We start from the raw sequence: 23,879 nt of genomic DNA, 5'->3' as shown, positions 1-23,879 counted from the left end.
GATAAACCGCCTGCTTCAGGGGGTCACAAATACTCTGTCAGATGTGTTATCATAGCATGTCAAAAAATGTCAAAGAACAAAGTCTGCATCTAATAGCAACCACAGGGTGCTAAAGAGAAAGGCAAAGAAAAATAAAAATAAATTGTCTCATAACTAGTGTGGGAAAACAGTATGCTGGAGACATTTAAATACATCCATGGTTTAAATTGAAAAGAAATTCTAGAACAAGAGGTCACAGAATGAGGATGAAAGGGAATAGACCAGGGGTGTCCAATGTCGGTCCTCGAGGGCCGCAGTCCAGTCGGGTTTTCAGGATTTCCCCAATGAATATACATGAGGTCTATTTGCATGCACTGCTTTCATTGTATGCTAATAGATCTCATGCATATTCATTGGGGAAATCCTGAAAACCCGACTGGACTGCGGCCCTTGAGGACCGACATTGGACACCCCTGGAATAGACACAAGAATAATCTAAGGCAGGGGTGGGCAACTCCGGTCCTCGAGGGCCGGAATCCAGTCGGGTTTTCAGGATTTTGACCCTCGAGGACCGGAGTTGCCCACCCCTGATCTAAGGCCTGGATTCCCTATATGGCGCCAATATTGGTGGCCGCCTAAAAAGCAGCCACAGATTGTGTGTCAGTCAGGCAACAGTAACAAACAAACCACAGTGGAGAGATTTACAGATGTTGGTGTGCAACTTTATTGTTCAATCATGAAAGCTGTGTGATGGCTCAACGCGCACGTGTTTCAGCCAATATGGCCTCCCTCAGGAGCCTTATTGCTAATATGATATCGTTTGCACGGTGTGGCTAACAACAGATGGGAAACCTCAGAGTTCTGTTCCTCCTGTGAGCCTGGTGTCTGTTTCCTTCTACCCAAAGGCTGGAGAATCCTACCTTATACTGCATTCAATGAAGGTATAAAAGTCACGCAACAGTGCCATGAAAGATAGGCGTCAGAAATGTAGGCCAGGTTTTTCCAGGCCTACATTTCCAGCACCAGTTTTTCAGGCGCCACTAGAGCTCAGTTAAAAAAAGTAATTTAAATTGCTTGCTTTTTTTTTTTTTTTTTACTGAGCTTGGGCACCTATAAGCACCAAGTAGAGAATCCGGGCCTAAGTGAACGTCTTAACAGAATGGTGGTAAAGGTGGTGAAGATGAGGATAGTATTTCAAATTCAAGAAAGCATGGGGCACATACAGAGGATCTCTGAAGGAGAAGAAGGCTTGGATTTGTGTTTAGCAGACAGTGTGAATGGTCCATCCTTTTCTATGTTTCTGTACTTACAGAATCTGTATAGTGTAATCTGATTTCTGAAAGTCTTAATTTAAAATGCAGTTACTCCTCTCCCCAAAAATAAAACTACCCAGACTAATCCAGAATTGAATACCACTTTAACCAATCTAAGCTAAAAGCCTACTTTTCTGAGGCTGCTTTTAACGCCTACCTTCTATTCCCTTGTCTGTTTTATCATTCCCTCTGTGAGAAATTCACTAACACCTATTTGTCTGTTTTAATTAGATTGTAAGCTCTATTGAACAGGAATTGTCTCTTACATGTTTAATATACAGCACTGCATACATCTAACAGCACTACTGAAATGATAAGCAATAGTAGTAATAGAGGAATAGAAGAGATTTTGTGTGAAAATGGTACATAAATTCCACTAATAAGCTAAATGAAAGGAAGAATAGCTGTCAGAAAGCTATCGCTATCCCAGCAAAGTTTAAAGGAGAGACAAAAAAAAACATAGAAAGGATATACAGTAGGTTAAACGTTTACTGAGAGCTACCAAAACTTACAGGGTTTGCCAAAAACAAACTGTACATAGAGATGCTTAAGAAGCCCAAAATCATATTCGGTACTCACAATCCATTCCCTAGCTTTCTTTTTAAAAACAGAGGGACTGATAGTCAGTGTGACTTTTCTAGGTTAAAAAACAAAACAAACCTACCTCCTATCTGGATAAATTCCACTCATCTGGATTTTAGGCAGCATTATCCACATAATGTAACTCAAAATCTATACAGATCATCTAGCCATTATCCAAGTAATGCTGGGGTAATGCATGAGCAATTTCCACTTATCTCTTTAGCAGCGATATTCAGTCCACTAATCAGACAACTGCCCAGATAAACTGAGGACAGCAAAAAGGCTGTACTAACTTCATCTGCTAAGTTATCCAGGTATTGGTCTGAATATTGTCAGGACCAGGATAATTGATGATGGTGAAATTATACCTGGATATTCAGTTTTGATCAGTATACAGATAACCACTCTGAATATCCGGGTACTAACAGGCTTTGATCAAATGCTGATTGCTATGTCTGAACTTGTTTAATCCCAATGCATATTTATAGCCTCATTTATTAAATCCTCCCTCTTCCTCACACACACAGACACTTTAGTAAATCAAATCCTTAGTAATGCAAGAATGCTTTCTGGTATTTTTTTTTTTCCAAGATCCGTTCAACATCAAAATGTTTTAAAAAAGGTTGCACATCTAATTTCACTTAAATGTGTGCCTCTGGTTTTAAATCACAGTTCTTATAATATTATGATGTTATAAATATGATTTACAATCTAAAGGTAAAAACAGCATCATAAGGATGGATAAAATATTTTATTTAACCTTTAACAATGCAACAAAGGTCAGTTTTCTAACACTGTAATCAAATGTTAGCTGATTTATAATAGGTACTTCATGACATGAAAATGTCTTTCTAAGACATTTACATTAGTGAACAGAATATCCAGAATGAATGTAAAAACTTATGACTTCAAATCGCCCAAAGAAATGAGCTACTATAAGCCCTGCATCTTCCTCCTAAGTGCTGTATAGTGTTCAATGTAATACTCTTTGCCTACCTTGTCTGGGATACTCATCTGCTTCTCTGTGAACCAAGTCTTTTACTCTGTTTCCATAGAGCAGCCTTGAAGAATCATGATCAAAAGCTTTCAGTGTTTCACTTGAGCTGTAAGACTTTTGTGTAGGCACTCGACATTCTTCATTGTCTACAGAAGAGCTTGTGTAACGTCTTTCTTTGTCTCGTCTGCTCTTAGTCAGAGAGCAATAAGGCCTACGTTCTTTCACATCCATACTTCATTCATTCTGTGTAAGCATCTGTCCAGCTTGCTTGAAACTCTCTTAGGCATCCAGTGTTAAGTCCACCTGTGTGAAGAGGAAAAAAAGTTAAAGTAGTCAAGAAATATAAATCATAAATAGGTATTTTACTCCTAAATGAAAAATGAATTAGTTGGAGAATCAAGACAAGTAAATATTATTTTATTATAATAAAGATAGCAATGAAAACAACGATATTAGAAATTCACATCCTAGCGATGCAAGAGGAAATGAGCTGAAATTAAAAACTAAACAAAAAATGAGATTGTTGAGGAATAGTTGCTGGAAAGCAATGACCACAAACGCCCACAGTCTAGGCAGCAAAAATCAGGATCTGCAAGCCCTGTTGTTAGAGGCAGACTTGGATATTGTTGCTATCACAGAGACATGGTTCAGTGATTCCCATGGATGTGACGCCAACATACCAGGCTATAATCTTTTTTAGGAAGGACAGAGATGGTTGAAAAGCATCTCTTTATGTAAAGACAGATATCCAAGAGACTGAAATGCGGAGGGCCTTGGGAAAGGAAGAAGCAATATGGATTGTTTTGAAAAGAGAAGATGGAACATCTATCCACTTGGGTGTTGTCTACAGACCTCCGACTCAATCGCAGCAAATTGACAAAGATCTGATTACAGATATACAAAAGTTGGGAAAGAAAGGGGAGGTGCTGTTACTGGGTGATTTCAACCTGCCAGATGCGGACTGAAAAGTTCCATCTGCGGAATCGGAAAGAAAAAGGGAGATAGTGGATGCCTTTCAAGGGGCTTTGCATAGACAAATGGTAATGGAATCCATGAGGGAAAAAGCAATACTGGATCTGGTGCTCATAAATGGAGAAAGTGTCTCTAATGTTCGAGTGGGGTCCCATCTGGGAAGTAGCAATCATCATATTGTTTGGTTCGATATAATAGCCAAAGTGGAGGATGGCCACACAAAACTCAAAATCCTGGATTTCAAATGTATGGATGGGAGGTACCTGAAGAAAGAGCTGATTGGATAAAAAAAACATAAGAGAAGCGGGAAAAACAGTGGTCCAAATTGAAAGGTGCAATAAAAAGAGCTACTGACCTTTATGTGAAGAAAATAAATAAAAATAAGAGAAAAAGGAAACCAATATGGTGGCAGAAAAAATAAAGGCAAACAAATTGGTGTTCAAGAAATATAAAAAAAACTGAAGAAGAGGAGTACAGAAAGGGATATCAGATGAAACTGAAAGAAGTCAAGAGAGATACGTCTGGTGAAAGGGGAAGAAAAAAGGCTATAAATATAAAAAAGGGAGACAAATTTTTTTTAGGTATATTAGTGAAAGGAGAAAGACAAGACAAAAAATGGAATTACGAGACTGAAAGAAGGTATGAACCACTATGTGGAGAGTGATGAGGACAAAACAAACATGCTAAACAAATACTTCTGTTCGGTATTCACAGAAGAAAAAAATGGAGAAGGAACATGATTGCTTAACAAAGTTACACCTGAGAATGGAGTGGATACCACACTGTTCACGGAAGAAAGTGTTTATGAACAACTTGAAAAACTGAAGGTGGACAAAGCTATGGGACCGGACGGGATCCATCCCAGGATATTGAGGGAGCTCTGAGAGGTTTTGGCAGGTAAATCTTTAGAGATGGGAGAGGTTCTGTGGGACTAGAGAAGAACGAATGTGGTCCTTCTACACACAAGTGGTTACAGAGATGAAGAGGGAAACTACAGGCCAGTAAGTGTCACTTCTGTTATTGGAAAAATAATGGAAATGTTGCTGAAGGAAAGGATAGTGAAATTCTTAGAATCTAATAGATTACAAGATCCGAGCAACGTGAGTTTATTAAAGGTAAATCATGTCAAATGAATCTGATTGAATTCTTTGACTGGGTAACCAGAGAATTGGATCAAGGACGTGCGCTAGATATAGTTTACTTAGATTTCAGCAAAGCCTTTGACAAAGTTCCTCATGGGCTGAAGTTGAGGCCCAAAGCGGTGAACTGGATTAGAAGCTGGTTGATAGAAAGACGCCAGAGGGTGGAGGTTAATGGAATTTGCTTGGAGGACGGAAAGGTGAGTAGTGGAGTGCCTCAGGGATTGATGCTGGGACCGATTCTGTTCAATATGTTTGTGAGCAACATTGCTGAAGGGTTAGAAAGTAAGGTTAGCCTTTTTGCGGATGATACCAAGATTTGTAATAGAGTGGACACCCTGGAGGGAGTGGAAAACATGAAAAAATGATCTGCAAAAATCAGAAGAATGGTCTAACATCTGACAACTAAAATTCAATGTGAAGAAGTACAGAGTCATGCATTGGGGGGGGGGGGTAGAAATCCAAGGGAACCATATGTGCTGGGAGGTGTGAGGCTGATAAGCACTGACAGAGAGAAGGACCTTGGGTTGATTGTGTCTGAGGATCTAAAGGCATTTAAACAGTATGATAAGGCGGTGGCTGTAGCCAGAAGGATGCTAGACTGTACAGAAAGAGGAATAACTAGCATAAGAAGGGTGGTGTTGATGTCCTATATAGGTTATTGGTGAGGTTGCACTTGGAATATTGTGTTCAGTTTTGCAGGCCATATTTGGTGAAGGATATAAAAAGACTTGAAGTGGTCCAGAGGAAGGCAATGAAAATGGTAAAGGGTTTGAACCAAAAGAAGTATGAGAAGAGACTGGAAGACCTATATATGTATACTCTGGAGGAAAGGAGGGACAGGGAAGATATGATACAGATGTTTAAATACTTGAATGGTATTAATATAGAACCAAATCTTTTTCCAGAGAAGAGAAAATGGTAAAACTAGAGGGTACAATTTGAGGTTGTAGGGAGGTTGTTAGATCAGTGGTTCCCAACCCTGTCCTGGAGGACCACCAGGCCAATGTTAGGAGCAATGTTAGGAAATTATTTTTCATGGAGAGGGTGATAGATGCCTGGAATGCCCTCCCGAGGGAAGTGGTGGAGAGGAAAACAGTGATGAAAGTCAAAACATTATGGGATAAACATAGAGGATCTCTAATTAGAAAATGAAGGATGTAAATTAAAGAACTAAGGCCGGTACCAGACAGACTTGCATGGTCTCTGTCCCATATGTGGTGGATTACAGGACCGGAGGCAAGATGGATTCACTAGAGGTAGGTCTTGTCAGACAAATCTGGTTAATCTCTTTGACTGGGTGACCAGAGAATTGGATAGAGGATGTGCATTAGATGTGGTGTATTTAGATTTTAGCAAAGCCTTTGACAGTGTTCCACACAGACATCTATTAAATAAACTGAGTGCCCTTGGGATGGATCCCAAAGTGACGGGCTGGGTCAAGAACCGGTTGAGTGGAAGGCGACAGAGGGTAGTGATCAATGGAGATCACTCTGAGGAAAGGGATGTTACCAGTGGTGTACCTCAAGGTTCTGTTCTTGGGCCTGTTCTTTTTTAACATTTTTATAAACGATATTGCTGAAGGATTGTCGGGTAAGATTTGCCTCTTTGTGGATGATACCAAAATCTGCAATAGAGGAGACACGCCGGATAGTGTGAATAACATGAAGAAAAACTGGCGATGCTTGAAGAATGGTATGAAATTTGGCAGCTAAAATTTAATGCTAAGAAATGCAAGGTCATGCATTTGGGCTGCAAAAAACGGAGGGAATGGTACAGATTAGGGGGAGAAGAGCTTATGTGCACAACAGAAGAGCGGGACTTGGATATGATTGTATGAGATGAGATCTTAAGGTGGCCAAACAGGTTGAAAAGTTGACAGTGAAAGCTAGAAGGATGCTAGGTTGCTTAGGGAGAGGTAAGGCCAGTAGGAAAAAGGAGGTATTGATACCCCTGTATAAGACTTTGGTGAGACCTCATTTAGAATATTGTGTACAATTCAGGAGGCCGCATCTTCAAAAAGATATGAAAAGGATGGAGTTGGTTCAGAGGAAGGCTACTAAAATGGTGTGTGGTCTTCGTGATAAGGTGTATGGGGACAGATCTCAATCTGTATACTTTGGAGGAAAGGCAGGAGAGGGGAAATATAATAAAGATGTTTAAATACCTACGTAATGTAAATGCACATGAGTCGAGCCTCTTTCATTTGAAAGGAAACTCTGTAAGGAGAGGTCATAGGATGAAGTTAAGAGGTGATAGGCTCCAGAATAATGAAAGGAAATACTTTTTTGCAGAAAGGGTGGTAGATGCATGGAACAGTTTCCCGGAAGAGATGGTAGAGACAGAGACTGTGTCTGAATTCAAGAGGGCCTGGGATATGCAAGTGGGATCTCTCAGAGAGAGAAAGAGATAATGGTTACTGTGGATGGGCAGACAAGATGGGCCATTTGGCCTTTATCTGCCATCATGTTTCTATGATTTGGTATAGGATGGGCAGGGGAGGGCATCTATGGGAACTCAACTATCTTGGAACATGAGGATGTTACTGGACAGACTTTATGGTAGATATCCTGCAAACAAGATGGTTGGACAGGCTGGAATGAGGTTGAATGGCAACCTCAGCATTTGAAATCTAGGACAATATCAGGTGGACTTTACAGTCTATGACCCCGAAATATCAAAGAGACACATTAATTTAATCGTTCAGGTCTTTATCTGCCTTCATTTACTATATTACTATATTTATATTGTCCAGGATAATTATTCATATGAACAATGATATATGATGATCACATTTTCCCTATCAAATGAGTTTCTCTTTCATTTTCCTGTAATATATAATGCTTTTCGCAAATATAATATACATATACAGGTAAACAACATATTTTCAAGTGACACAGGTGAAAAAGGTAGTTAATAATTTGACAATTTTCCAGAGAATCCAAATATTTTGATTAATCTTTTTTATTTTTTAATGTTGCTCATGAACTCTCTACTTTAGAGAACTCACTTTTGCTAAAGCAACAGTGCAATCTGTATTGCTCAACATATCCTTTTTTCACATGTTTAATTTTTTTGTTTAATTTTTCATATTCCTGAATATTTTTGGAATGCTACATGCATGGATTTTATTACAGTTTACTTCTTTTCCATTAGTCTAGTGGTTCTCAAAACCAGGTTGCAGGGAGTCATTCGATCTGGTTGTCAGAATACTCAAAATGAAATTCACAACAAATATTTGCAAAACTACAGAGGATCCGGAATGCATCAGACTAAGAAAAAGTTATAAGAACATAAAAATAGCCTTACTAGGTCAGACCAATGGTCCATCAAGCCCTGTAGCCCGTTCTCATGTTGGCCAATCCAGGTCACTAGTACCTGGCCAAAAGCGTAGCAACATTCCATGCAGCTGATCCAGGGCAATCTGTGGCTTCCCCCATATCTGTCTCAATAACAGACTATGGACTTTTCCTCCAGGAAATTGTCCAAACTTTTCTTAAAACCAGCTATGCTATCTGCTTTTACCACCACCTCTGGCAATGTATTCCAGAGCTTAAATATTCTCTGAATGAAAACCTATTTCCTCCTATTGGTTTTAAAAGTATTTCCCTATGACTTCATTGAGTGCCCCCTAGTCTTTATGGTGAGGGCTATCATAAACGCTTCAATATAGTGACTTATTGGCTATTTCTTAGTGCATTATACAGATGAATGACATCCAGCAATCCTAATAACTAGAATAGTTAATGCAGTCTGAAGGACTGGATTGAAAACCTCTGGTTAAGGCCACATTTATTTCTATTTACTTTAGACATTATTTTGTGTTCACTATTGTAATTATACTTCACTTTCCCCCTCTTTTATGAACGCATAGTGCAAGTTATAGTGCCGGCAGCAGCAGTAACTGTTGAGATGCTCATAGGAATTCTATGAGCTTCGGAGCAGTTACCGTTATTGCTGGCGCTAAAACCCTTGTTATGCATTCGTAAAAGAGGAGAATTATTTTGTAAATAAATATGCATATATTATTAAGTATCTGCCTTGCCTTTTTTGGCAGAGGGAAGGGGGAGGAGGATATCTCCAAATGGGTTAGTTATGTGTATACCTAACAGTAGGGAACATCACGCCTATGTCAGGGTACGTGGAGGACAGTTTCAGGCTCTGAAATATACTGATAATGTTCACTGTATTACTCGCATTGCGCCAAATCGAACTTCTTTATAAAGTTCAAAAGATGTAACAGCTATAGGAAACTTTTCAAGGTTGCTTTAAAATTCCTTTAAATCAAGTCTGGGGTCTATTTCACTATCTTTCTGCCACACTGTCTCTCAGTCTCCGACTGCACTGGTGGTATTTGAAGATCTTTACCCACTCAAGGCACAGAGTAATCTTTCGGCACTTGTTTTCTCTCTTACCACGATGCTCAGTTTCTTGCTTTGATACTATTTTTTTTTTTTTTTAATCGTTTGGAATTGAAATGCCCCAAGCAATCATAACATTTTCATTTTCTGTGATTCTCTTATAGTCGTGATACTGCTGTTTTTCTGTTCCAGAAACATTGCAATGTTTACAAAGTTTCTAATGGATGAGATGTACCACCTTATTGTGCCTTTCTATATACAAATCTTCCATCAGAACTTTATATAGTCAATTGCACAAGCAATTTCAGCTCTTTCTTACAGAATCGATGTCAATTTTTCCAGGCTTCTTGTGAACCATTTTGTCTGTAATCCACTGACCTAGGCTGCAACTACATATCAGAATCTCGTCCTTAGTTCCAGTTCACTTCTCTGTAACAATTCATATCTCCTGTTTCATCAATTTATGGTTCCTGGGGTTCACATGCCACTTGTTAGTCCTTGTTTGCTAATCCAAGTCTTATAAGTGGTAAATATGTTTTTATATAGGTTTTTTTTTCCCCTCTCTTGTTTTGCAAACTCTCTTTCCTATCCTGTGTGTACTGGTGGATTGTCAATCCTGCCTTCTATTTATTTGAACGCTTTTGCAAATTTAATGATGGAAATGGATTCTAGATGTTTACTTTAATACCTTATTACTTTTTTTTTTTTTTTGCGTATTTGGATAAGAACATAAGAATTACCATACTGGGACAGACTAAATGTCCATCAAGCCAAGCATCCTGTTTCCAACAGCAGCTAACTGAGGATCAATTAAATAGGCCTTGAGACCTATGATAGCAGCTATATAAGGGCAATTCTATAGCCTCACATATTCATTTATGCACCACTTGCATGCAAAAAAATTACACATGTAAATGTACACCTACCCATGGAAGTGCCAGCGGGATGCCTAAGCACTATTCTATAAAAACACATGTACTCCCAAATTCTATATAAGATGCACAGCATAATTCTATAAAAGGCATCCACTAAATATAGGATCATGAGTAGTGGATGTACACAGCATAACATTTAGACACACATTTAGGCCAAGGAAAACCAAGCCTAAATATCTGCACCTAATTTGGGCTAAGACTGTGCATATTCTATAACAGTATACCTAGCTTTTAGGAATGCCTGTGATCTACCCATGCTCCTCTCCTGGCTACAAGCCCTGTTGAGATTTGCACTAGAAGTGACATACATCACATTATAGAATACGCCTATAAATTTGTGCACATAACTTCTAATGAGTGCTAATTAGCATCAATTATTAGGTGCCAATTTTGGGTATTAATTGGCTTGTTAAGCAATTAAGTTTCATGTGCAAATCAGCTATGCACACCGATTTGCACGTATAACTTAGGACACCATATACAGTACAGAATTTGGGCCAAAGTGTGTAACTGCAAGAGGATGGATGTAGCATGGGCAAGCAATAAGCAGGGCTGCCACTTGCATGTGTAACTTACAGAAAACTATACATGTCTTCGTCACATTTGTACAATTACAGTTATATCAAGCCACTGCTGACCATGTCAACTGCAGCTTCAAAATAGCTTCTGCAACCTTTATTGGCAGTTTCATGGTACAGCTTGTGTTAATTTATTTTTGTCACAGCGGTAGTACTGCAAGAATACTACTAGGAGGTCACAGTAGTCATTTTCAGGCCGCAGTTGACATGAACAACAGTGACTTAGGATCACTCCTGCCCAAAGACCCTGTTGAATCATCAGGAAAAGGGGGATATATATATAGGGGCTGAGATGCTTTAGGAAGGAGGCCTATCATTCTTAGGGGCATCAAGAAAGAGGGGCTATTTTGGGGGGGAGGGGCAAAGAGAAGGGACCTGGTTTTTTAGGGAAAAACCAGGAGAAAAAGAGCAGGCCTATTGCTTTTTGAGAAGTTCAGGAGGAAGGAAACAGGCTATTTCTCTTTTTGGGGGAGGGGGAGAGTCAAAAGAAGGGGGTAGGAATATGGAGGATAGCCTTATTTGAATCCCAGCTGATATTCATCCAGAATCTGCATAAATGTCTTATTTGGTTCCTACTTGAATATCAGCCAGGGTCTTCATAAGACTCAGAAGCAGTCCCATTAGACCCAGCTATTCAATGCTGGTGCCTAGATTTGGCCCAGCATTGAGTATCTGGGTCTAATTTACGAGTTTGAAACAGAACATCATACAATCGCTGACTGCCACCAACTGAAAGTTGACCAATAAACAGAAATTTGTTGACATGATGTGACTGCAAGTTAAAAATGGAAGGTATAAAAGAAGGTAATCACTTTTTTTTATCTGTCTCATTCTAAATATATTTTGTACTTTCCACCACACTAGCATGGTAGGAACCTATTCAGCTCAAATATGTTTTGCCTTTTAGGGCCATAAAATGGAAAAATTCAAAAAAAAACATTTCTTGCTAAATTAGTCACTAGGGGGATATTCATCTGAAAAGGAAAATATTTATCACTGCTTTAAAAAAAATTAAATTTTAGGAGAGTATTTCCATAAGGAGCTACCGAGATGTAGGCAGCATGATTGCAATGACATGCCAGTATGCTAGTTATTTACAAATGTATGCAGTGCAGTGCATACTTTTCTACTAGATGGTATTATAAAGTATATGAAGACACATATACATGTAAACAAGAAGAATATTGTCCTTTATGTACAAAATTAATAAGAATCAAGATAAACACTCCTTTTTGCCTATGCAATTGCCTAAAGCACCTATTCACCCATACCTGTAACCCGTTCTGAGCTCTTTGGGGAGAGTGAGATAGAAAACAAATTAAATAAATAAAAATACATAATTTTTACTCATTTCTTGCATCCTTAACATGATAACTCTAGAGGATAAAAAGAACAGTGTATCCTAGTTATCCAAAATAAAGAAGAAAACTCCCCTGAATGACCGACTGCACAAACAGATCAAACATCTATTGTGTACGTATGTAAGATTTCAATTCATGAGGTGATGAATAGAATGCACCTATTTGTGCTTTACATCTCTCCATTGTGCCCTATGTAAGAATACTTTGAAAAATGTTATGTACAATGATGAAAGCAAAGGAATGTATATAAGCCTCTTTCACTAAGGCCCCTTTTAACAAAGTTGCACAGCCAAGTACCGTGCGGCAGCAAATGCTCCGACGCCCATTCAATTCCTATGAGCATTGGAGCATTTACCATGTCGGCCCGCACTGCCAGCTTTTGTAAAAAGAGGGGGAAAGTTTCAAGTTTATTATACATTTGATATACCTTCCTAGTAGAACCTTTCAATCTAAGTTGTTTTTTTTTTTTTTTCTATGACTTAATGTAATAATGTAAAGCAATAAAAGGTAGAAATCGGGGGAAAAAAATAGGACAAGATGGAATAGAATGAGATCTAGGTCACAGTGCCATTGCAAAGCGGATCCAGTAAACAGCTACTCCCCTCCCCCCCTAGATACTTTCTCCCTCCCAATTTGGAACTGGAGTCAAAAAGTCTCAACTTCAAAGAAAAACAAAAAAATAGGGCAGAGAAAGTACCTGCAGGAAATATTGTGTACAATTCTGGAGGCCGCACCTTCAACAAGATATAAAAAGGATGGAGTCAGTCCAGAGGAAGGCTACTAAAATGGTATGTGGTTTTTATCATAAGGCATATGGGGACAGACTTAAAGATCTCAATATGTATAATTTGCAGGAAAGGTGAAAGAGGGAAGATATGATAGAGTTGTTTAAATATCTACATAATATAAATGCGTATGAGTCGAGTCTCTTTCATTTGAAAGGAAACTCTTCAATGAGAGGCCATAGGATGATGTTAAGAGGTGATAGGCTCTGAAGTAATCTGAGGAAATACTTTTTTACGTAAAGGGTGGTAGATGCATGTTACACTCTCCTGGAAGAGGTGGTGGAAACAGAGACTGTGTCTGAATTCAAGAGGGCCTGGGATAGGCACATGGGATCTCTCGGAGAGAGAAAGAGATAATGGTTACTGCGGATGGGCAGACTAGATGGGCCATTTGGCCTTTATCTGCCATCATGTTTCTATGTTCTATATGCTATGTAAAGTGCTGAATACGTCTAGTAGCACTACAGAAATGATAGGTAGTAGTAGTGGAAAATCATCCAATTTACAAGTGCATTCTATACACTCTAGTCCAGGGGTGCCCACACTTTTTTGACTCGCGAGCTTATAAGCTGCTTCCAGCCAAAGCATGACCTAACCCTAAATATTCAATGATGGGGCATACTTGGCTCCAGGCAAAGAATATCCAGATATGTATGCTGACCTGAAAGTTAAAGAGGCACTACCTGATATTCAGCATAACGTTAAGATAAGCTGTTTTGCTGTCCAAAATTTGCATGCTTACTAATTAGTGGACTGAATATCACCACTAACTGGCTATGCCAACTCCACCCCTGACCTGTTCCTAACCTGGCCAGTTAATGTGATGGTTGGTTAGAGGTGATATTCAGTGGCAATATCTAGTTAAATTCTGCTGGGTATCAGCAGCTGGTCAGCTCAGTGAGATTTAGCAGGGTGGTAGCCTCTCCTGCCCAGTTAAACCCTTTTGAATATCAACCCCTAAGATGACTTGCACAAGGTTACTTCTTCATGGATAGCATGGCCAGATGCATTGAATAATCTTCCAGTGCAGATGGACAAAACAATGTCAGAATTCAGGAAAGCTCAGGGTAAATACAGAGGATGATTAATTGCAAAGGAATGTGTGGAAAGCCTCTGGGCAGTCTAGATCAGTGGTTCCCAACCCTGTCCTGGAGGACCACCAGGCCAATTGGGTTTTCAGGCTAGCCCTAATGAATATGCATGAAGCAAATTTGCATGCCTATCACTTCCATCATATGCAAATCTCTCTCATGCATATTCATTAGGGCTAGCCTGAAAACCCGATTGGCCTGGTGTTCCTCCAGGACAGGGTTGGGAATCACTGGTCTAGATGAGCCTCATAGTCCTGATCTACCACCATATTCAATGCTTCTATACTAAATCCTAATGTCCTCATAACCTTTCATTTGCATATTAACTTTTCTAATATACAGTCATATCATGTAGTACAGAAGATGATAATGCAATTTAATAGAAGTTTCAGTCATCTTAAGTACCTGGTGCGAAACACAGTCTTTAGAACAACATAACATTTTAGTAAGGTTTAATGAAATGGTCACTTTAGAGCAGGGCTGCCCAAGTCCGGTCCTCGAAATCTGCTGGCAGGCCAGGTTTTCAGGATATCCACAATGAATATGTATGAGAGAGATTTGCCTGCTCTGCCTTCTTGGTATGCAAATTTCTCTCATGCATGTTGATTGTGGATATCCTGAGAAACTGGCCTGCCAGTAGATCTCGAGGTCCGGACTTGGGCAGCCCTCCTTTACAAATAGACATGAGAGATTTGCATGTATTGCTGCTATGACATGCAAATAAATCTCATGCATAATTCTCAGGGATATCCTATAAAACCAGACAGGTTTGCAGCACTTCATGATTATAGTTTCACATACCCTTTTTTATACTAATAAAGTACTAAGTATGGGAAACTGCATGATCATCTCAAGAGAAAATAGTATTGAATGTGCAGTTCAAGAATGAAGATTTTTTTTTTCTTTATTGCTATTTCAAGTGATATTGTCCAAGGCACTAACTGGATGTAAATAAAGGACAGTAAAAGAAAAAGAAAAAAAAAAGCCCAGCAGCCGAAAATTGCAGTAATTGATTTTCTATAAAACAAACCATATCAAATAAAAAGTTACAAAAGAGTTCAACATAGGGAGAGTCTCAGTAAGAACTTGAAACAGGAAATTAAAGAACTAAGAAAACTTATATACGTTCTTTATTTCAGACAAGAGATGTAAGAAAAAAAAATTAATAAAGTAAGCAATTGTTTAAAAAACACAAACAACACTGAGAATATATGAAATGATAGAAATAAAGAAACGCAATAAGATATGACAAGGTTAATGGAGCCTCTGATATTCCTCAATTCATTTTAATGTTCAGTATTTATTTTTCTGATGTATTTATATGGCTTCAAACTATTGTACAACATAATGCTATGGCTTATAGATCATTTTATGTATAATCCGTGCTGTGTTGAATGAAGCATTTTGGCTACATGTGAAAGGGGAAAACATGGGAGGACGTTTAAAATTTAAGTCAAGTTTGCAATAGAGGATATGTATATTCATAAGTTTGAGATCAGATCAGAGATTCTCAACCTAGTCCTTGGGACTCACCAAGCCAGTCTGTTTTTCAAGATATCCACAATAAATAAACATGAGATATATTTAGCATATACGAGGTCTGTTCAAAAAGTTCCAGGACTGATTTTATAAAAATGTATTAATTATATAACTTATTATTCCTTTCAAAGTACTCCGCTTCCCTACATATACACTTTTCCCAACATCGTTTCCACTTCTGGAAATAGTCCTTAAACGCATCTTCAGGAATCACCAAAAGCTGCTGTGTCAAATTTAGCTTTATGTCTCCAATGATGTCAAATCACTTTCCTTTCAGTGTGGATTTAAATTTAGGAAACAAGAAGTCAGCAGGGGTCAAGTCAGGAGAGTAAGGTGGCTGGAGAAAAACTGTCATCATGTTTTTCTTGTGCAAAATTCACTAATTTTGATGCAGGAACCATGACTGCTCCCTACAAAGTTCAGGCTACTTCTTCCTGATTCTCTCACAGAGTCATTTCAACACTTTCAGATAGTAATTTTGGTTGACAGTTTGTCCTTGTGGCAGAAATTTATAGTGAGCAATGCTGTAACTGTCAAAACTGTTAACCTTACTTTGATGTTCAACCAAACTTGCCGAGCTTTTCTTGGTCTTGGCAACGTTTTGGTTCTCCATTAAGATGATTGAGCTTTGGTTTCTACATCATAACCAAACACCCATGTCTCATCACCAGTTATCACTTTATCAAGAAATGCTTTGTCTTCATTTGCCTGCTCAAGATTTTGACAGATCATGATGCGGCTGTTCTACTGGTCATCGGTCATCAACCATGGAACAAACTTTGCCACAATGCGAGACATGCCCAATTTCTCTTTTAGAATATTGTGGCATGAACCAATAGAGATGTTGCTTTCCTCTGCCAATTATCTAACAATTAATCACCAATTAGCTCATACAGGAATCCTCACTTGATCAACATGCTCATCAGTTGACGTTGATGGTCTTTCAGTTTGCAAATTGTCTTCCACTGATTCACGACCACTTTTGAAGTGTGAATACCATTCAAAACACCTTCCACGACTCATGACATGTTCCCGATAAGCCACTTTCAACACTTCATAAGTTTCTGTAGTGGTCTTATCCAATTTAAAAAAGAACTTCACGCTGCTCATTATGGTCGCACATGATGAAAAATATCCTATCACGAAAACACACTTACAAAAATAGTTGCAGCTTGGAAATCAAAACAGATATCAAGAAAAGGGGAGGGGGAAAGCATGTTACTTGTGAGGTTTCAAGCTACTCAATGCCGCTTTTTGTGTTTCAAAAGCACTTCATGTTGGTGAACAACTCAAACTGTCCTGGAATTTTTTGAACAGACCTCGTATTTAGTCCCCTGGACTAAATACAGTATATTAAAGTGTGCTATGTATGTTATTTACCATGGATCCCATTTTATGGAATAGAACTTATTTGCTGATTAGCACACCAATCTAGCCCTTTGTATATTGTGTAAATGAAAAAACAAAGACAAGGCTTGACTATTTCATACTAGATTGTCCCTGTGTTCCCTTACATTTAATTTTAGTATGATAGCATAAATAACATATGCTTTTGAGCAAATTCTCCACAAGAATGCACTTGATGCCAAAATAAATCATTTTATAGAAGCATGTTTTAAATTGTGATTTTTAAAGAACAGTAATACCAGCTTGAGTTAGCATGGACCTATATGGCAATAAACCACAAATAACAGAATACATATAATTGCTGTTATGCAAATGAGGCTTTAGGGTCATGTTACGGAGTGTTAACTGAAATATCCAGCTATGACTTTAGCATGCCTGCAGGCCTTTTAGTGTTATGGGAAATTGATGCATTCAGTTCAGTAGTTTCAACAGAAAGTTCCCCTAAGGCTTATTAGAGTTTGGCAACTTGATGCCAGTTTCAGCTTATGCAGATAATGTTTTTTCCTGGTGTTCTTTATGAAGAGTTCCTTTTCAAAATGAATGCATGAAAAAAAAAAAAAAAAAAACAGTTGCTTGACAATATAATTAGTAGTAATGATCTTAATATTTTGATATCTACAACAGAAGATTCCAAAAACACTGAAGAGGTGAGGGAATACAGCATGAGGGGAATTTGCGCTAATTTACCTTGTAGCAGTATTTATTTATTTTAAATATATATATACCTTATATACTCAAATATAAACCAGGATTTGGGGGCCAAAAAATTGGCCCAAAAATGGGGGTCCAGGTTTATATTTGGGTCAATGCCCCCTCCCAGAATTTTTTTTAAGGCTGCTGCCGCCAGGCTCTGCCCCCGCCTCCCTCCCTGCCCTATCCTCATAAGGTGCCTCATCTTAGCGATCTGCGGTGGAGGTACAGTGGGCAGGAGCGAACTTTCCAAATTCCTGCCCTGCTGATAACCGGCTGCCGTGAGTTCCTTCGGCACTGAGCGACACGAGAAGGAGCGCGATTTGGCGCTGCTGCTCAGTATTGAGAGGCATCCTTACTGGCACCCACAAATTTTTGTGAGAATTTGTGGGAGCCAGTAAGGATGCCTTTCAGTACCGAGCAGCAGTGCCAAATTGAGCTCCTGCTCGTGTTGCTCAGCGCCAAAGGAACTCACGGCAGCTGATTATCAGGGCAGGAACTTGGAAAGTTCGCTCCTGCCCACTGCACCTCCATTGCGGATCGCTAAGATGAGGTACTATATGAGGCTAGGGCAGGGAGGGAGGTGGGAGCAGAGCATGGGAGGAAGGGAGGGAGGGAGGGTGCAGAGTCTGACGGAAAAAGGAAGGAAGGGGGCTGGTGCAATGCCTGACAGGGGAGAGAGGGAAGGGTGCTGGGCGCAGAGCCTGACAGTGGAGGGGAGGATGGAAGGGTGCTAGGTGCAAAGCCTGACAGGGGAGGAGAAGATGAAAGGGTGCTGGGTGCAGAGCCTGACGAGGCAGGACACTTGAATATTAAGCCGCCTGACATATTTGAGTCAACCATTTTTCCTCCTTTTTTTGGGGAAAAAGGGGGTCTCGACTTATATTTGGATCGACTTATATTCGAGTATTACATTACATTACATTTGTGATTTCTATTCCGCCTGTGCCTTGCGGTTCTAAGCGGATTACAGTTAAAAGAGATCAGGACATTACCGAGAGAATTACATTACAACGATTTAAGTAAATTACATGTTGTGGTATAGAAATACAAGTATAAGATATCTGGATTTATCGATAGAATAGCTTGACAGGGTTCAAGTAGTTACAAGGTTCAGTGGGGAAAACAATATAGGCCACTGAAGAAAGATACCTAACTTTGAAGGAATCAGTTGAGTGGATACCTAAGGGAGATGCTTATTTAGGAGAAGGTTAAATGGATACCTAAGGGAGATGCTTATTTAGGAGTTTGGATATTTTTGGTAAATGAGGTTCAAGGGGATGACTAGTGTGTTATTTGCTGGGGAGAGTGCATGTGTGATTGGGGAGGGGAATATTAAGTAAGGACGTGTTTTTTGAAAAGAAATGTTTTGATTTCTTTCCAAAACACTTTGATGTCTGTTGTTTTGATCATCAGTTTGGTGATGGTGGGGTCAATTTTCGCTGCCTGAGTTGCTAGAAGGCTGTCGTAAAGTTTCTTACGTCGGGTACCATTATGAGGGGGGGAAGGTGAAAAGATTCTGAGTTCTTCTTGATCTGGGTAGTCGGTAGCAGCAAAGACGGTTGTTCAGGTAATTGGGGGCCATACCATGGGTTACTTTGAAAAGTAAGCAGTAGAGTTTGAATTGAGTTCTTGCTTTTATCGGAAGCCAGTGAGAGTCTACATAGGCGGGTGTGACGTGGTCGAATTTGCTGAGCGAGTAGATGAGTCTGATAGCTGTGTTCTGAACGGTCTGTAGTTGTTTTATCATAGTATTTGGGCAAGGTAGGTAGAGGCTGTTGCAGTAATCTAAGGAGCTGAGTATGAGGGATTGTACAATGATCTTGAAGTGTTCTTTGGAAAATAATTTTCTTATTTTTCTTAGGTTTCGCATGGTGAAGGATGCTTTTTTTATGGTTTTGTGTATTTGTGTTTGCATTGTGCAGCCTCTGTCTAGGTGTGTTCCCAGAATTTTGAGAGTATTCTGTATTGGATATTTGATTGTGTTTACATCTAGTTCTGTTAGGGATGGTTTTTGTTCCTTCTCTAGTAGTAGGAATTTGGTTTTCTCCGCATTCAGTTTTAACTAGTGGTTCGTCATCCATTTTTCTACAGTTTCCAATGTTGTTTTCAGGCGTCCGTTGGAGGTGGGGTCTTGAATGTCGAAGGGGAGGAGGATGGTTATATCATCCGCTTAGCTGAAGGATGTAATGTTTAGGGCGTCTAGGGCCGTGCCTAGGGATGCTATGAAGAGGTTGAAAAGTATGGGCGATAGAGGGGATCCTTGTGGAACTCCGCAGGGATTTGACCATGAGTCGGATAGAAGATCATTTGACTTGACTCTGTATGATCTTGTTTTGAGGAATCCTTGGAACCAGTTGAGAACATTACCTGATATTCCTATGGCATCTAGTATCTGGAGTAGTATGGAATGGTCAACTAAGTCGAATGCTGCTGAAAGATCGAGTTGGATGATTAGTAACTTATTTCCTTTGCTGAGGTGCTGACGGGCTATGTCTAGTAGGGAAACCAGAAGTGTTTCAGTACTGTGATTGGTTCTGAATCCGGATTGAGTAAGGTGTAGGATGTGGTGGTCTTCTAGGTAATTGGCGAGATATTGTGCTACTAGACCCTCTATGAGTTTGACGTATAGAGGTATAGAAGCGATTGGTCTATAATTTGTTGGGCTGTCTATTGGGCCTTTGGGGTCTTTTAGTATGGGAGTAATTATGATTTCGCCAAGTTCCGGGGGGGACTGACCTTCCCTTAGGGTGGTTTACAGCCATAGCGTGAGATCAGCTGTGAATTTAGTGGACGCTGTAGCTAGTAGATAAGGAGGACAATTGTTCAAATCACATGAAGATTTGCTGTATTTTTTGTACAGCCGGTCTAGGTCTGACCATTGTGTCGTTGGGAAGTCGGTCCAGATCCTATCTGCTGAAGTGGCTTCGTCTTTTGTGGGTTTTGTTAGTATCTCTTCTAAGATGTTTCGAGAGTTGTTGAATGTGTATCTGATTGTGATGATTTTGTGTTTGAAATGGTCCGCTAGTTGGGAGGCTGGTGGAGTTTGGTTTCCTAGGGTGGCGAGGTGGGGTTTGGTATCAGTGAGATTTCTGACAAGGTTGAAAAGTTTTTTTGTGTCCGGTTTATCGGTGCCAATGAGTTTGGAGTAGTAGTCTGTTCTTTTTTCCTTCAGTTTGATTTTGTATTGTTTGATTTGGTGTCTCCATTCTGTTTTGGTGTGGTCTTGTTTCTGTTTTTTCCATGTCCTTTCTAATTGTCTGCATTGTCTTTTTAGGTGTAGGAGTTCGGCGTCAAACCATTTGTCTGATGGTCTGCATATTTTATTTTTTGTTTTTAGTGGTGCTAGTTTGTTTAAAGCAGATTCACTTGTGGAGTGCCAGGTGTTTATGAATCCTTTGGGATTGTTTAGGTATATTTCTGGGTCTACTGTGTCCCAGAATGTGGTAGGTTCGATTTTCTTTCTGGACTTGAAGCTTGTTGTGTGTGGCTTGGGTTTGTTGTTATTCTGCACCCAGTTAATTGTGAAGGTGTACTTGTAATGGTCAGACCATAAGGTGGGATGCCATGAGCCGTTGGTGATGTGGATGTTTTGTGTGTTAAGGTTGGGGGAAGTGTAAGCGGCTATATCAAGTTGATGGCCCTTTTTATGCGTGGGTTCGGGATTGAGTATCTGGTAAGATAGGGTGTTGAGGTATGAAAGAATGTCCGCTACTTGTTTGGAGGTGTGGTCTTCTAAGTGGAGATTGATGTCTCCTAGGATTAGGTTATGTGTGGAGGAGAGGGAATGCTGGAGGATAAATTCTTCGAGTTCTTGTTTAGAGGTGTTCCATTTTCCTGGTGTGACATAGCAGAGAAGGCAGTTCAGAGTTCCTGTGAGATTGTTGTCAGAAAGTTGGCAGGCTAGAAGGTCTAGGTGGGGGGTGGAGTGCATGGCTAGGACTTTAATGTTGAAGTTGTTTTTTGCAATGATTGCTAGACCTCCTCCTCTTCTCTTTTCTCTACATACTAGCTTTAGTTTGTATCCGTTTGGGCAGAATTCAGTGATGCTAGGGTCTGAGTCAGAAGTGAGCCAGGTTTCGGCTAGGAAGAGGCAACCTAGATTATCTTTGATCAGCCAGTCTTTGATTAGTTCTGTATTTGGGTTGATAGATCGTATAGTCATATATGCGCATGCTATTGATGTGAATTTTATGAGAGGGTGAGTAGTTAGTGTATTGATTAGTGTTCTGGAAGGTGTTTGAAGTTTTTGTGGTCTTGTCTTAAGTTTTGTTGGGGGTCTTTTTCCCCAGATTGTGAGAATGTTTTTGTGGTTGGATGATAGACAAGGTGTCAGGGTTCTGGGGGTTTGGACTTTCCTGTTGGGTTGAACCAGTCTGTGTGTTGTTGTGAGGATGGGTATAGAATGTGTGTGATATCCTGCAGTTTTCCATTTCTCTATGTGTAGGGAGAGCAGTAGTAGGACTAGGATGAGTTTAAATGTGCGTGTTGCCATTTTTGTGAGTAAAAAGGGGTGTTGGTTCTGGAGTTCTTTGCTCTATTGGTGTTATCTGTCTCTTTGGATTGCCTATGCCTGAGTGATGAGAGTTGTTCTTAGTGCTCTTAGATGTTTAAACAGGATAGTGTGAGATGAATACAACAATTACAATATTACAAGGTACAACCAACAAAATTAAGTATAGCAATATTACAAGGTAATATTACAAGGTAATATACAATATTACAGGTAAAACCAACCGATTAAGTATAGCAAGGTAAACCAACTGTTAAGTATAACTAGGTACAGCAGGTTAGTTGAGAGTGAAGCTAACTGATAACCTGATCCTGGCGGGGGACAGGTTTTATAAATTAAGTATAACAAGGTTTACCCACAAATTAAGTTTAACAAGGTATTCCAACCTATGCATATGGTAAGGTATAGCAACAAGTTAGTTGTGCTTAAATCTAAGTGATTACCTGATTGGAGCCTGTTGTTTTGTTACCTTCAGAATCCAACTGTCGTCACTGCAGGCGCTTCACAAAGGCGCGCACTAAGGCGCATGTGCCTTTGTCGCGTGCCTTCGTCGGCGCGCCGAACAACTGAGCCCCGTTGGCGCTGTGCTCTTTTAAATGTTCCCTTTCGGTCAGGGAGAGGGGCGGAGCAGGGCTCCCACACTGCCTCTCCTCGGGAACAATCTGAATACGCTGTCTCCCGCTGGTGGCCTGAAAGGGGGCCCGGCTGGCTGCTGTGCTCTTTTAAATGTATATACGGTATACTGCCTAAAAATCAAGGCAGTTTACAATCCACATACAAAATAATTAAAAACAATACCTCATACATCTAACAAAGCTACTGCTACCCACACTGCCGATCATATTCATATTATTCACATAAATGCATCAACGAATAACTATATCCAATGAATTCTCTGATCTTGCACTAGTAGGCCAAATAGTTGAAAATATCTTTCTTAGGACACTAGCCCATTAAAGTCTGTTCAGCTACCATCTTCTGTAGCAGGGTCCCTTAGTGGACCTTTTGGCTCGGATTCTGTAAACGGCGTCCCAATTGTAGGCAGCGGTAGGCATCCTACCACTGTCTAATCAGCCAATCAGAATGGACATTTTATTTAAAAAAGCTCCTGAGGCAGGCCGCCTACATTGGAGGTGCCTCCGGGAGCCTAGGGAGGCATGCAAGCCCACCTAAGGCTAGGCGTGGGCATGGTTTGTCCTGGAAGTATCCTTAGGTAGACCTAGGCAGCCGTACATGTCTCCCTAGGTCTGCCCCTTCCTGGTACATTGTGGGATGCATCGGGGAGGGTACTAAGGCCTGATTGGCCCAGGCGCTTAAAGCCCCGCCCATAGGAGGGACCTTAGGCATCTGGGATAACCAGAATCTTAGGTTTATTTTAGTTTACCAAGAATCCTCATGCTTATTAGACAACAGTTATATACAGGAGTTCCCATGCTGAAATCGCACCTTGTGTAAAATGACCCTAGTGCCCCGACCCATCCACTGTACTATAGTCATTGCAGGGGAAAAAAAGGGAGCAAATGCAAATGCAGCTGCTGCCAGTGGCGTAGCTACAGTGGGGCCTTGAAGACCTGGGCCCACTCTGCTTTTATGATTGTTGGGTATGCCAAGCCTATTTGAGTTGTGCCCGCAGTGGC

At 40.0% G+C, this 23,879-nt stretch overlaps 1 protein-coding gene across 3 annotated transcripts in view; it reads right to left on the bottom strand.

Annotated features, from left to right (window-relative positions):
- TENM3 (teneurin transmembrane protein 3) overlaps positions 1-23,879 on the bottom strand; it is a 2,583,516-nt gene that overhangs the window by 1,091,350 nt on the left and 1,468,287 nt on the right. For all 3 annotated transcript variants that reach the window (XM_033942956.1, XM_033942961.1, XM_033942964.1), the window contains one exon: positions 2,871-3,174. In XM_033942956.1, the coding sequence (XP_033798847.1) occupies positions 2,871-3,102 (232 nt within the window). In that variant the 5' untranslated portion in view covers positions 3,103-3,174. The remainder of the gene's footprint in view (positions 1-2,870; positions 3,175-23,879) is intronic.

Source organism: Geotrypetes seraphini, chromosome 1 (genome assembly GCF_902459505.1).
Source record: "Geotrypetes seraphini chromosome 1, aGeoSer1.1, whole genome shotgun sequence".
NCBI classification, from domain to species: Eukaryota; Metazoa; Chordata; class Amphibia; order Gymnophiona; family Dermophiidae; genus Geotrypetes; species Geotrypetes seraphini.
The sequence above is the reverse complement of the archived record's forward strand: the minus strand, read 5'-3'. Positions and strand labels throughout refer to the sequence as shown.